Source organism: Heterodontus francisci, chromosome 5, assembly GCF_036365525.1.
Source record: "Heterodontus francisci isolate sHetFra1 chromosome 5, sHetFra1.hap1, whole genome shotgun sequence".
Classification (NCBI taxonomy): Eukaryota; Metazoa; Chordata; class Chondrichthyes; order Heterodontiformes; family Heterodontidae; genus Heterodontus; species Heterodontus francisci.
The window spans coordinates 90,450,040-90,466,030 of record NC_090375.1 but is presented as its reverse complement, the minus strand read 5'-3'; the positions used below and the strand labels follow the sequence as shown (position 1 = coordinate 90,466,030).

Below are 15,991 nucleotides of genomic sequence, written 5' to 3'. Positions count from 1 at the left end.
GGGATAGATAGATTTTTAGTCACGGAATAAAGGCAAAATGGGGAGCAGGTGGAAAGTGGAGTTGAGGCAGATTAGCCATGATTGTATTGAATGGTGGAGCAGGCTCAAGGGGCGGTATGGTCTACTCCTGCTCCTATTTCTTATGTACTTAAATTCTGTCCTTTGCCTCTTATTGATTCTTTAAACAGTAATTTTTAAAATATATATATATATATATATATATAAGAATTTGATGTGTTAATAAGTGCTTTAACCCATTTGTGTGAACTTTTTTTCGGTAATTTTAATGAGGAAGTTAAACTTCATTAATAGACAGACAAACATGCAAATATGTCAATGAATTAAGTCTCAATGTCGTGCAGCACAATTTCAACCCATCTATTACAGAAAATGTGTTTATATTTGTGTTGGCACTGTAATATTTTGTACTTTTATTGTGTGCTTCACATAACAAGATATCCCCCCAAGCTTATTAGAGGGGGTGGGGGGGGGGGGGGGGTACTTGAGTTGGAAGGAGAAAAGCTTGGCAGTGGTCATAAGCAGTTGCTTTGGATGTAGATTTTGAAGCTAGGGAGAGAAGAAGGAATATCTAGGAAGAGATATTCAAAGTGCAGATGTATGATGTCTGAAATCTCTACCATCAGTCATGGAGCAAGATGTAGTGGCTCAGTAGATCCCAGTTAGAAGACATATGGTGGGACGTATAGTTAAAGAAGTTTACATACTGAGGGGGAAGAAAACCTATGATGGATCTGAAAACTAGGACAAGGATTTTAAAACAAATGCAATGGGGGAATGTGAAGATAGGTGTGTGAGATAGGATGCAAGCAGCAGAGTCCCAGATGAGGTGGAGTTCATGTAAGGTAGTGCTTCAGAAGTCAGTGAGGAGAGTGCTGGAGAAATGAAGCTGGGTTCAGAGTTTGGTGAAAATGAAATAGAGACATGGGTTGACCATGTTGTGTCTTTGTGATGTTCTGATGGGTGTGAAGTTCAGCTCAAGGCCAATGGCTAAGGTCGCAGACTGTCAGGTTGAGGCTGATGAGTACCTTGGAAGAGGGGATTGAATCACCTGAATTAAGAGCACAATAGGATGACTCTTGCTGATGTTGAATTAGAGCAGACGAATATAGTTCAGAACCTGTATATTTGGGTAATTTTCTGCGTCTTTACCAACAGCGAGGTACTTCTTTGCTACATGCCAAATTTTCCAATGCTTATGTGAAGTACCTTGTCATTGGCAAGAACTCAGACAAAACTATCTTACAGTGCCTTATCAGTCCTTTTCTTTAATGTTAATAGCAAAAGATTTTCCTTTTCTAGGTGGGCAAGATGTGGGTGGAAAGAAAGTGACTGGATTCAATTTGAATTTATTAAGAGCTATTACGCCTTTTTGCAGATGAACACAGTTCATCTTTAAAAAAAAGTCGAGTACTTATGTTTTGTTTGAAAATGACAAGTTTAGGAATTACTGGTGATATTATTGGATAAACACTTAATATGTTTGTATGACATTTTAATACTTAATCATAATGGTTAGGACCTGGAATGCCTGAGAGTGTGGTGGAGGCAGATTCAGTCGTAGCTTTCAAAAGGGAATTGGATAATTATCTGAAAAGAAGAAATTTGCAGGGCTAAGGTGAAGGGGTGGGGGAGTGGGACTAGCTGAGTTCCTTTCGCAGAGAGCACCATGGCCAAACAGCCTCCGTCTCTGTTGTAACCATTCTTTATGTAAATTAGATTTAAAGCAGGGTTGGTGTGCAATTCTGTTTATTCCAACAGGATCGTGCAATGCACGTGATCTGCCTCTATATAGGAGGTATAAAGGGCCAGACTCATTTCAACCTTTCAGGAAGGGTCTTCATAAAGGGGAATTTGATTATTCTTAGCTTGTGACATATTGATAAAATGGGTACAGTCCCTGCTACTTATAGCAGACATGTTGGTGTTAATGCAATTTGCCTGGTATATGCAGTGAATGACAAAACCAAAAATTTTAAAACACGTAATTGTTCCTTCCAAACGTAAAGCCCATGTGAAAGCCTAGACAACTTCTTCTCAGTCGAGCCTTTAGTTCCCAGCTGGCTGTGTTCACATCCTTCTCTGCAAAGCTAATTATGCCAAGGGCCCAGTCTAATTGACTGCCATTGTTGCATACCTGAGAGCTGAGCTCCTGAAGCTGGCAAGAAACATGGCCCTGGGCGACGGTCATCCCCAACCATCTGCAGCTCACCATGCGCAATGAAGAGGTATGCAGCATGGCAACACTATCGCCTAGAATGATGTCCTGCCCAACGTCCAGGCCATGCTCCTGCCCAAGAAATCAGGCTCTAATCCGGCCACTGGTGGTAGCAAATCAGCCAACAAGAAGGGCGTGCAGGAGTTGTAGAGTTCTAGAGACCTGGTTGGGGGGGAGGGTGGAACCAGAGATGACACGGCTGCCTGATTCAAGTAAAAAATTGTAAATTGTAAAAGGACAAGGAAAACCTGAAGTCACCCTTTACACATAGGCACATCACTACGGTAATCATCTTTTAACAAGGTGCGAACAGCTCATTGAAGCAGCTTGAACTGCCCGAAATAGTTGCCGTGCTTAATGTATTTCAAGTGGTGCCTTTGTAATTGACTGTTATGGTGATGGCAAATGATTAGTGTCATTTTCTTAACTGTAGGCGATTGCATGTGATAAGCATGGACGGTGTAAGTGATGAGGACCATTGGTCCCTCTAAATTATTTTTGTTGTGCGTGGCCTGTTTATTTGAATGCGTGACACTTTTAAATTGCTTTTATACTGCCACATACAGGTGATATCTTAAAGGGTCAACAGGAAACATTGGAGAAGACTGTATTCCATTGCATGCTCCTTTCTGCTTGAATTTTCTTTTATTCATTCATGGGATGTGAGCAGCGCTGGCAATGCCAGCATTTATTGCCCATCCATAATTACCCTTGAGAAGATGGTGGTTATTCTTGAACCACTGCAGTCCATGTGGTGTTGGTACACCCACAGTGCTGTTAGGGAGCGAAGTTCCAGGATTTTGACCCAGTGACAGAGAAGGAACGGCGATGTATTTCCAAGTAAGGATTATGTGTAACTTGGAGGCGAACCTGGAGATGGTGGTGTTAGGAACATAGGAAACAGGAGCAGGAGTAGGCCATTTGGCCTCTCTAGCCTGCTCTGCCATTCGACTAGATCATAGATGATCTTCTACCTCAATGCCATTTTCCTGCACTATCCCCATATCCCTTGATGCATTTAATATCTAGAAATCTATCAATGTCTGTCTTGAACATACTCAGTAACTGAGCCTCCACCGCCTTCTGGGGTAGAGAATTCCAAAGATTCATCACCATCTGAGTGAAGAAATTCCTCTTCATCTCAGTCCTACCTGGCCTACCCCTTATTCTGAGACTGTGTCCCCTGGTTCTAGACTCCTCAGCCAGGGGAAGCACCCTTCCTGCATCTACACTGTCAAGCCCTGTAAGAATTTTATATATTTCAATCGGATCACCTCTCATTCTTCTAAACTTTAGAGAATACAGAACCAGCCTCCTCAATATCTCCTCATAGGACAATCCCGCCATCCCAGGAATTAGTCTGGTGAACCTTTGTTGCACTCCCTCTATGGCAAGTATATCCTTCCTTTGCTAAGGAGTACAAAACTGCACACAATACTCCAGGTGCGGTCTCACCAAGACTCTATACAATTCCAGCAAGACATCTTTACTCCTCTTGCAAAGAATACCAATATACCATTTGCCTTCCCAGTTGCTTGCTGCACCTGAATGCTAACTTTCAGTGAATCATGAACAAGGACGCCCAGGTCCTTTTGGACATCAACACTTCCCAATCTCTCACCATTTAAGAAATACTTCGCATTTCTGTTTTTCCTACCAAAGTGGATAACTTAACATTTTTCCACATTATATTCCATCTGCCATGTTCTTGCCCACTCACATAGCCTGTTGAAATCCCCTTGAAGGCTCTTTGCATCCTCCTCACAACTCACATTCCCACCTAGTTTTGTGTCATCTGCAAACTTGAAAATAGTGCACACCCAAGTCATTGACATAGATTGTGAATAGCTGTAACCCCAGCACTGATCCTTGTGGTACCCCACTACTCACAGCCTGCCAACCTGAGAATGACCAGTTTATTCCTACTGTTATACAATTGCCTTTAAAAATGATGTCCCTTTAAGATCTTGTTATGCAAATGAGCCAAGTACCAGGATGCATTCATGTGACTCAAAGCCAGAGTCACTCTGTAACTGTAACATCCAGAGGAAGATTCTGAAAATAGTTTGCTCTGTACTGTATATAATAGCTGTAATAAACCTGTTTGAGATCTTCAACAAACTGGACTCCACTCATCTCATTTATATTGCATCAAACAACATAAAGAACTCGTTTTATGGTGGCAGCTGGGGTGAAAAAAAAAAGTCTAAGTTGAAGACCACGAGTAAAAATGCTTTGAAAATGACCTTTCCTACAGCCAGAAGAGAGCAAGTTCAAGAAAAATACTGGCTCAAACAGTGAAAAAAGAAAAACTTACCTCACACTTTAGCAGGCAGATCACAGAACGACAGGCTGCAAGTAAATTGGGTGAGTCATTGTGCCGACAGGCGAAGAATACTGCTTTTAAAAAAAAGCTTTGAAGTCTTTCAAAAGATTGGTTTTTTTCAAAAGCTCCGTGTAGAAAAAGAAATGGGGAAGACCTGACTCCTTTCCTGAGCTGATCGGGGTCAGTGTCATTACATGAGGCATCCATTAGAAAAAACGCAGGAAAACTCAGATCACGGCACAGCCTTCTTCCACATGCCAAAGTTTTAATAAAAATCATTAAACTACTCGAGTGTGAATAACAGCTTCTATTCACGAAGCCACAGTAAAAACAATTAAAGCCACTGGAGTATGAAGAGTAGCTGTGTAAACTGAACAGGCTTAAGTGGTGGAAGCAGGGTAAACATACAGCAGGAGCAAACACCTGTTCCCGTCAATCAAAGCTGCTAGCATACATAACAGAGAGTGTCTTAAAGGGGGAACAGTGCAGAGTCATAGAACAAGTTTAAAGCAAGTTTTGAAGCAAAATAACAGCAGAAATATGGATACCAAAGTTCCCAGCATGAACTGGAAGGCCTTGGATATCCTATTCGAGATCCAACTGTTCAAACAAAGAATACCGCTTTCTTCATAGACCAAATAATTGTAGAACCAGAAAAAAAGGCTGAAAAAATATTAATAGCAGTTGGAAATGAGGGATTACACACAATCAACACCTCTGGACTATCTGATGAGGATCAGAAAGATCCCATAAAGATATGGAAAGTGCGAGAAGATCAGCTCTGATTACGTGTGAATTTTAGAATTCACCACCTAGAATTGATGTCCTAAAGGCAACAACAACAGCAATCAATAGACCAGTTCATCAGTAGATGCCGTAGTAAGGGAAATGAATGCGATTTCTCAGAAACTGAGCTGTCAGACCGAATCTTCGGCTGTAATGGGTATCTTGGTGACCTCATGAATGTCATGATGTTGAGGTCCTTACACGCTGCTAGTCCTGCCATTGTTGGTCTGCTCATGTCTACAAGCTAGAATGTTTGTAGCTTCCATGCTGACCTGCCATAGCTGCATTGCATTTTTAGTATGCCACTGCAAGGAATGGGTGACCCGTTGTTTTTTATTCGTTCAGGGATGTGGACGTCGCTGCAGAAGAGACCAAGGGTACCCGCATTGAGTCAGTCCACGACCTACAACAAATGTACCCGGGCAGGTTCGATGCCATCGGAGATTTAAAAGGCGATGTCGTATTGCACCTCAGAGAGGATGCAATTCCGTCAATCGACCCTCCCAGAAAGTGCAACGTGCATGTACAAGAAAAGCTTAAGCACGAGTTAAATGACATGAAACGCAATGGCATCATCCACCGTGTGCATCATCACACAGACTGGTGCAGCTCAATTGCGTGTGGACTGATGAAGGATGGAGCAATCAGGGTATGTCTAGATCCAAGGCATCTAAACCTCTCCCTAAAGAGATGCCCCCGAACGATTCCGACATTAGAGGAATTAAATCCCAAGTTCACAGGAGCCCAATTCTTCTCCAAGTTGGATGCTAAACATGGATATTGGTCAGTACACCTAGCTGAGGAATCTCAAGAAGTCACCACCTTCAGCACACCATTTTGAAGATACTGCTTCCAGAGAGACTACCCTTCGGCTTGTCTGTCGGTCAAGCTCGGTTTCAGCAGCATATGGACAGAATTATTAAAAATGTGCCTGGCTGCATATGTATTGCTGATGACATTGCAGTCATGGGAAAAACAAAAGAAGAACATGATCGAAATCTCCATTCACTGATGGCAGTAGCTCGTCGCAAAGAGCTTGTTTTTAACAGCAAGAAGTGCCAGGTGAATGTGAGTCAGATCAATTTCTTTGGCTCCATCTATTCAGATTGAGGAATACATCCTGACCCAGGCAAAGTCAAAGATGTAAAGTGTATGCCTACCCCACAAGACAAGGATGACCTCCAGAGGTGTCTTGGATTTTTCAAATGTTTGGCACCATACATTCCAAATTTTTCTGGCAAAGCATTATCACTGAGAGAGCTCCGAAAGAAAGATGTACCATTTGTATGACAGGAGGACCATCAATGTATGTTTGAGTCTGTCAAACAAGCATTGTCAGCAGAAACCTGTACCCTGCAGTACTACAATCCAAGGAAGAAGACAATCCTGGAAGTCGAAGCCTCACAGAAAGGACTCGGAGCGTGCATCCTACAGGATGGCAAACCAATTGCATTCAGTTCCAAATGTTTATCCTCAGCACAGTCCAATTACTCAAACAGAGCGTGAAACACTTGCTGTGGTGTTTGGGATCATAAGGTTCCACACCTACCTGTTCGATAAGCAGTTCATGGTGGAAACTGATCACAAACCATTTGAGATGATCTGGCGCAAACCATTGACAAGCGCACTACCTCGACTACAGCGGCTCTTAGTGAAAGTAAAGGGGTACGACTTCGACGTCTTCTACAAACCGGATGCCAAAATGGTCACCTCAGATATGCTGAGCAGATTGTCAAACCTGAGCAAGAATGATGAAGTTCCACTGGATCTACAAGTAGACAGCATGGACATTGAGGTGGAAGATGTGCTCAAAATTAATTTATTGCATTTTGGTCAGCAAAATGTGACCAACTACAATCAGAAACAGCCTATAACCCACAACTGAAGGCACTGTGGAGAGTCATCATAGAAGGCTGGTCTGACTTTGTAAATGTGGTTCCAGAAACCCTCAGATGCTTTTGGCCTTATAAAGATGAACACGGTATCTCTTCAAGGGAAAACAAGTGATTGTGCCCAAAGCTCTCTTGAGAGGACATCTTGTCACAACTTCACCAAGGCCATATGGCCATTGATCGAATAAGACGACTGGCATGAGGCACTGTTTATTGGCCAGAGATAAACAGTGACATCGAGAGGTTAGTGAGGATGTACAAGGCAGGCTCGACCCACCAGCCACAACAACACAAAGGACCTTCAGGAGATTTGAACAGTCCCTTGGTCCAAAATCGCCAGTGACCTGTTTTCCATTAATGGAAATGACATTATCTTAGTCATTGATTATTTCTCCAAATTTCCAATTACCTGACATGTAAAAGACACTTCAAACGCGGTCATTGCAGACACATTGGGCTGGATTTTACAGTCCCCCGATGTTGGGGGTCATGGCGGGGGAGGGGGCCAAGAAAATTCCTCTGGGAGAGGCCTGTCATGAGCCTCGACCGTGGGAAGATCTGGTCCCATATTGACGGCGGCGGCAAGGCCCCATAGGGGCACCACCCCCCTGCCACTTGGCGACGGGACCAACATTACCATAGTCAAAAAAATGCGAATGAATTAATTATATACTTACCTGCTCCCGCCGTCTGTTCCGTTGCCATATTGGTGGCAGCAGCTGGCACTCCCGTGCCTTCGAATCTCCATTCGGAGATCCAATGCGGGACACTGGTGGGGAGGGAGGAGCAGGTAGTTATTTCAGTACGGGAGGGGGGAGTGGAGAAAAACTATTCTGATTGGTGGAGGTGATGGTGGGAAGGGGTTAAAGGTAAAAGTTAATGAACTTTGTGGGGGAAGGTCAGCTACACAAGGTAAGTATTTTGGGGGTTGAGAGGGCAAGAAATGAACTAAATTAGGGGAGGGTGGGAGAGGGGATAGAAACATTTCTTCAATTTTTTAAATTAAATCTAATGTGCATATTCCTTTAAAAATTTAAATTAAATTTAAGGACTGGAAGCCCTTGAAAAATGGCATCGGCGCCTGCATTGTGGTGCCGGATGCTGTTGCCGGGTAGGACCACCAGCCCCCTTCACGTCATCAGAGGGAGGGCGGTGGCGGTGGCAGTCTGCCCCAGCCATGTAAATAAGCTGCCACATTTAATATTGCTGCGGTTCTGCAGCAACATAAAATTCAGCCCATTGAGTGCCATATTCAGTCTATTCGGTATCTGAAGAAATCATTTCAGACAATGGGCCACAGTATACGGGGTATACCTTTCAGGGATATGTGTGCCAAATGGGGCATAAACCATGTGACGTCCTCACCACATTACCCTAGATCTAATGGCCGCACAAGCTAATGGTTTGCACAGTCAAGTCGCTTATCCCGAAGTGTAGGACAACGAAACAAGATTTTTGTGTTGCCATGCTCCACCTCAGAGCTACACCTATGGATATGGGCTTACCGTCACCAGCAGGAATCATGTTTGGCAGACAAGTGGGGATGACTCTGCCAAGCCATCATCTGTCTAAGTTCTCCAAGATTCAGGAGACACTGCTCGAAAAACAGGGGAGAATGAAGTTGGTGCATGACTGGCACGCAGGGGCGGAACTAACTCAGCTACAAGTAGGACAAAAAGCCAGGGTCATACACCCACAATGAGAACATGGCTACCTGCAGAGGTGTCCAAAATTTGCAGTGAGCCTAGGTCCTACGAGATTACAACACCCAGTGGAGCGGTACTGAGAAGGAGCCGTAGCCAACTTAGAGAAGTGTGCAATACCCCAATTGCGCACAATGGACTTGAAAGAACGCACTCCAACGATGAGGGTGTGATGGAACAACAGGACAATAATCAACACATTGACAACATGCCTGCAAACCCAAAACAGCCAAGGGTGAAATCCGCATCCCCAGAAGGTTATACCATAACTAGATCTGGAAGAGCTGTCAAACCACTGAAACAATATGTGGACTTTTAAGCTTCTGTGCATGTAAAGTTCATAAACTCAATTCCTGTGTAAATAATTTTGATGTTATCTAATTTTATGTGTTTTTACTTTTCGCATACAAGACATCTTTGGAAAGAAAGGAGAAGTTGTATGATTGCCTTTAAGAGTGATGTCCCTTTAAGATCTTAGTACGCTAATGAACCAAGTACCAGGATGCAGTCATGTGACTCAGAGCCAGAGTCACTCTGTAACCAAAACACACAGAGTAAGGTTCTGTAAATAGTTTTCTCTGTACTGTATATAATAGTTAGCTGTAATAAACCTGTTTGAGATCTTCAACAAACTGGACTCCATGCATTTCATTTATGTTGCATCAGACAACATAAAAGAACTCATTACACCTACTCTCTGTTTCTGTCTGTTAACCAATTCTCAATACATGCCAGTATATTACCCTCAATCCGATGTGCTCTAATTTTGTTTACTAACCTCCTGTGTGGGACCTTATCCACGCGTCTACTGCCCTTATTCTTATAGGTGGTAGAGGTCGTGGGTTTGAAAGGTGTTGTCAAAAGAGCCTTGGTGAGTTACTGCAGTGCATCTTGTATATGGTACACACTGCTGCCACTGTTCACCGGGTGGTGGAGGCAGTGAATGTTTAAGGGGGTGGATGCAGTGCCGATCATGCAGACTGCTTTGTCCTCTATGGTGTCGAGCTTCTTGTGTGTTGTTGGAGCTGCACTCATTCAGGCAAGCAGAGAGTGTTCCATCACACTCCTGACTTGGGCCTTGTACATGGTGAACAAGCTTTCGAGCATCAGGAGATGAGTTACTTGCCACAGAATTACCAGCCTCTGACTTGCTCTTGTAGTCACAGTATTTATATGGCTAGTCCAGTTGAATTTCTGGTCAATGGTAACCCCAAGGATGTTGATAGTGGGGAATTCAGTGATGGTAATGCCATTGGGAGATGGTTAGATTCTCTCTTGTTGGAGATGGTCATTGCCTGACACCGCTTGCGTATTCGGAGGTGAAGGAAGAGGATGAAAGAAGCAACATGAGGAAAGTTGCTTATATGAGAATTGCGCTGTCAAAACCCATAATTTCCCATTCAGCCATTTAAAGTCCCTGAAGTAGCTATAGGGAAATGTCTGAAGAGAACTGCCTGAGGTTCACCAGGGCAGCAGCGAAGGAGTGGTGCCACCTGCTGAAGTCTGACCTGCGGACAACCTCCACCATAGAGACAAACTGCCATCATTACAAGAATATCTCTTTAACGCTCCCAAGAAAGGGATATTTATGTGGGAACCATCGCTTGCTCACAGACTGAAAATATCTGGATGGGATTGGTGAGGTCTATCTAACCCAACTCTGGATTCAAGTGGATTAAAACTGCCAGTGGTAGTCATTATCAAATAGAAAAGGTATTGGCACAAGTGGAAATACTGCATTTCAGCACGCACCTGACACCAAAACCAACCTCAATGCACTTACGCAAATAGTGTTTGTGATTATGTCCATAGCATTTCAAACTTTTTTGTTTTCAATGCAAAGTCAAAAATATGTTGACTGAAATAACTATTTGAGCAGCTTCTAGATATTCACCTATGAGACCTGCTCCATTTAATACAAGTTTGCCTCTGTGTTTTCCCTTCTCTCTTGGCTAGTGCTGGTAGTGCAAGAAGTGCAGGATTAAACAGTATCACAAAGATACAGGCAGAGTAATTGTCTCTCACAATGGGACTCTGAGCAATAGAACTGTAATCACCACAGGGAAATATGTTACCAGTCATCTTCAGACTCTCTAATGATGCATCGCAGTGACTTTAAAAATGTTCTTTTGAGCTTCCCGAATGGATCGGATCAGTGAACTTAGTGTGTAACTGAGCTGTGAAACCAGGGTAGTCCTAGATTTGATCCTTGGTCTGTGCTCAGGTAATCCATTTCAGCCAAGATGTAATTACACTCCGTGAGCCCATCCTAGAGATGGGGTAATTTGACTAGAACCCCTCTCAGATGTACATGAGCAAGAATGTTGAGTGAGGACAGGATGCCATGCACTAGATTAGGCTGTTCATTCAATGTTAAACCTCATAAATGATCCTCTTGGGGGAGGCAGTATTGGGTATTTTGTGCCCAAGGAGCTGTATCCTTGTAAGAAAAAAGAAAAAACATCATCAATAAAATCTACATGTATATTTGTTTTATAATCAGAATTGCTTTAAATATTATTTTGCCCCAATTTAAAGGTTCTTTTTAAAAAATCTTGGGGACTAAATTCAATAACCACAAAAACAGGCATAGGTATTGCAACATGTGATTAACTCATGCCTGTTGCTTCCAATGCAGGCGGTATGCAAACTATGTGCTGTCTGCTAATTAACATGATTGCAGCCAACCCTAATTCCATCATTGAGTGGCTGCACGTCTGAGCAAGGGGCTCAAAATTATGAGAGGCTAAAACCAATTAAAGCTAGCCTGCATGACTTAAAGCCAACCTGCCCCTTTTAAAGAGGAGGTGCATTATGACTGGAACAGGTCGTGGAAGTCATTGTGGAACTAATTCTGATGTGGGAAAAGATGGTGGACTATGGGAGAAGGTGGGCTCCAAGATTTTCTGACGCTGCATTTTGGCCGAGGAGCTGCAGAGGAGGATAGATGTGTTGTATCCACAGGCGGCCAGGAGGCCCTCCAGACAAACCCTCTGAAGGCAGTGGGACCAGATGGGCCTGGAGGTCAATGCCAGTAGTCAAGCCCTGAGGGCCTGGATGCAGTTCCATAAAAACTTCAATGATCTCACACGAGTGGTCAAAGTCAGTGAATTTACCTTCAAATTCTATATCTCATCAACTGTACCACTAGCCTCAGACACTGCTCAATGCACCACACCCCCATCACTCATCTACCAACAATCTCTATCAATCAGGATTCATACTTTACATTCATAGCTTCACCTCACCCTCACACACTTAGCATTACTGCAAGCCTCACACTCATCTCATAGTTTGCACACACTGCTATTCAACCATGACAGCCACATCACCCAGACAGATTGCGCAACTCTCACTGACACATTTCCCTCTTTCTTGCAGGACAAGGTGGCGCACAACTGGAGGCAGCAGGTGGTAACCGGTAGGGAACAGGCCTTGCTGCAGGTCCTTAGCCCCATGCAGGAGACAGTGCTCACCATCGTTGGAGCAGCGACAGCTGAGGCCTTGGCCAGGGGAGAGGCTGCAACCATAGAAATGGCAGTATCCTCAAATTTAACCTTCTTCCTCACATCCCACTTCCCGCAGCATGCAGCAGACCACCTCAACTCTTGACACTTGCTCTATCGAGTACTACAGGGCTCCTCCAGAACAGTCCAGGTAGTAGAAGTGTTGTTTCAGCATGCCACTGGTCTGTGCTATCACATTTTGTGTGGCAGTATGGCTTTCATTATATTCATGCTGCCCAGGTGTGTGTGGCTTGCACTCTGCAGTTATCATCATCATCAAAGGTTAGCCCTTGTTGCCCAGAAGCCAGCCTCTGGTTTGTCATGGTGGCTCAAATGCAGATGACACAGCAGACTGCTGTGATGGCATCATGACTGGTGTTAGGATATTGGCCATTGACCTGCATATTTCTCTGCATATGGTCTACGTCAGCTGGACATTGTTGGAGTGCAATCCCTTTCAGTTGTGGCACACCCCAGAATTGACATGTGATGCCTACAAAGTGGTGTGTGTGCGTCAATGGCACCCTGCACCACTGGGAAGCCTGCTGTCCTCACGAATCCATGTGCTGGCTCTGCCTGCTGCACTCTGGCAAGAGAGAAAGTATTGTAATCGTCTCTTGTTGAATAGACAGCCTACGAGATGTTGCAAATATCTTCAGCTCCAGCCTGGAAGGAGCGCAACATATAAAGGTTAAGGCCACGGTCACCATCCCAGCCACTGGCAATGCAGTCTTTGCTCTGCTCTGAGGTTGCAGTTGTGGCTGCAGCAGGGATCAGATTTTGGTGAGGACCTCCTTACTGAAGTGCAGGCATCTCATACTGTTCCTCGCTGAGGTTCAGGTAGCAGAGTTGCTTCATGAACACTCTGGGCAGATATGGCCTCCTGCTTGGAGCCCTTCTCCCCCTCCTCTTCCCTCCAGCAGCTCACCCTTCTCTGTGTCACCTCTGCTCATTCTCCCAGTGATGTTATATTCCATGGGGAATGCAGAAGGCTTGAAGTCAGGATCAAGCTTGACACTCCCTGTTGACTTTAGCAACTTAAAAAAAAATCTGGGAGCCACCAAACACTTGTACAATCATAGCAACAGCCAATAGAAATCAATTAGCAACTTACTTGAAAGTAGTTTATGAACCCTTTAAATAGCACTGGTGTGGGGGGGATGGTTCTCTCTGCTGCTGAATGCGTGTTCAACTTTACGTGATTAAGAGAGGGCATTAGCTGAAGCATCGTGCTCCAAAATGGCAGTGTTGATGTCAAATCAGCATTATACGTTGATTGATATTATGATCTGCCTATGATGTTCACTGAACACGTGCTGATGCCCTCAGCAATATGGCGCCTGGCCTGACTCTCACCAGAAGTTTACTTAAGCATGAAGGATGCCATTTTGGATCTCCAAAGCCACTTGTAGCATCTGAAAAACGGATGCTATGCACCCAGATTTTTTGCCACTTGTCTTTTAGATTTCTTCCTATGTTCATACGAATTATTCACCGTTCCCTTTCCCAATAGGGTAGCTATGATGCTCTGCCAGGCCTCTCTCAATGGTGCTGTCAACTCAGCCAATATGAGTTAAATGGAAGAGGCCAAACTGAGCAGTTTGCTGACTTTCCACACCTCCTTGTAGACGAAGCACTGACTTCTTCATCAATATGTGGCTGGGAGGAGCAATTGTGGGAAATTTTGAACATGCTCCGACATCTGAGCACACCAAACGACACTATTGTCGCATTTGTTATCAATTCCATTTTCAAGCTGTGTGTGCATTAGAGTAGTCCACCTTTGACTACATTGTACATTTTGAAAGCTGCCATACAGCTGGGAATACATCTGACTGCATGAATTCTCCGTCTGATTATCATGGATGAGAAATGACTTCTTAAGGTGCACACCTCACATTACAATAAGGACAAAGAGATTTCATAGGATTATTTTGTTTGACGAATAAATGGAAGTTATAAAATCTATTCAGTGCAAAATTTCTATTTCTCTGTTCATTTTCAGAGTTTTTGATTTAAATCTGTGTCTGAGTCTGATTGTAGATTAATGCATTAATGCTGTTTTTTTCCCCCCCTCTTTTTAAATCTAAAGAAAAGATCAAGGGGATGAAGCAACCAGGTTTGTTGATGTTTCTCTGTTTCATTTTTAATATTTGATTTATGAAAATATATGCAAGCTGCTTAAAGGAAGGCTTCTAATTACAAGGATTGGGGTTTATAGGCTCATTTCTTTAGTATCTCTGATTTTTAACTTCTGAGTAAAACAAATAGATTTCCCACGTTGTTGCTCATAGTGAGTCAATTGTAACATGTGATACTCTGGGCCTACAAGGCCACCTAGCAGTTACAGCCTGCAAGTATAGTGTGTTACTGGACCTTGTTTACATAGAAAATTCTGATTGTCTGAATTTGATTACATTTCAATGTTGAATGCTGTCACACCTGGAGAAGGACTACGCGACCAGGAAATGCAAGCATACACAATATTTTTAATCTAATTACAAATGGTGAATTAGAAACTTACACGCCAAATAATAATGCCATGTACACTCTTGTGAGAAAATTTTATTATGGAAAGCTATGAGTTAAGCATAGTGGAAGGAATTTTTTGTTTACTATTCCCACAGGAGTAAAGTGCAGAATATCCAAGGAAAAAGCAGGGTATACCAAAAATCAGGAGTGTAGCGTAGCATTGCCAACCACTGGTGGTCCACATTGCAAGTAGCAGTGGCCAAAGTATTAAAGTGCTTGGTTCTGTTATAACATCAGTATCTCTGTGCTATATTTATCTTTGGATAGTGAACTGTGTAACATTGTAGCTGCCCCCAGTGCTAGCATGGAAGGAATCTTATGGTGACAATGTTGTCTGTTCACTAAGGCATTTAATCGCAACATAAGACTAATTAGTAAGATCAATAAAAGCATAAATGCAGGTTAAGGAAGAACAAACTGTGCCCTAAAAATTCGATGGCGCTACAGGTGTTTTCCAAGTTTAAAATGGGCGCCTAAAGGTCCAATATGGTGGGCATTGCGCCCACGCTCATTCCACACCGAAAGTGTGCTGCCTGCCATATTGGTAAAAGCAGTGCATGTGTCGGAAACAGGCTTTATACCCCTTGCATATTCAAATAGAGGGCCTAAGGCCTGTTTCAGGCTCTCATTGCAAAGTTGGTTCATGACTCCAGACGCTTCGATGCCAAACCATCAGTCCTTAAAGGCACATTTTAACTTGTACTTACCATACCAATTACCTATCCACATTAAATCCACGGGTCACTGTCAGCTGCCGCTCTCCCCCATCTCCTGATTACTTACCCCCGCCCCTCCCAGATTCAACACTTGAGCCAGCAGACTTTGCTGCCCCTGGGACCTACAAGCTGCCTCTACGGTCACCACTGGCACCTGCAGCTTCTCAGTAACAAGCAAATTAAGCCAACAGTCCAATTTTCCATGTTTCTGGCCCCAGCCTCATTAAGCACATGTAGTGTACTGTGTACCAGGCTAGCACCCTAATTCGGCCAATATTCCTCAGCTTGCATTTA

The 15,991-nt window shown here is 43.6% G+C and overlaps 1 protein-coding gene across 1 annotated transcript in view; it reads left to right on the top strand.

The window, feature by feature from the left end:
- The window catches only part of kcnq3 (potassium voltage-gated channel, KQT-like subfamily, member 3), a 498,083-nt gene that overhangs the window by 417,292 nt on the left and 64,800 nt on the right, over nt 1-15,991 (top strand). Inside the window, exon 9 of the mRNA XM_068030852.1 lies at nt 14,542-14,568. Coding sequence (XP_067886953.1) covers nt 14,542-14,568 — 27 coding nt within the window. The remainder of the gene's footprint in view (nt 1-14,541; nt 14,569-15,991) is intronic.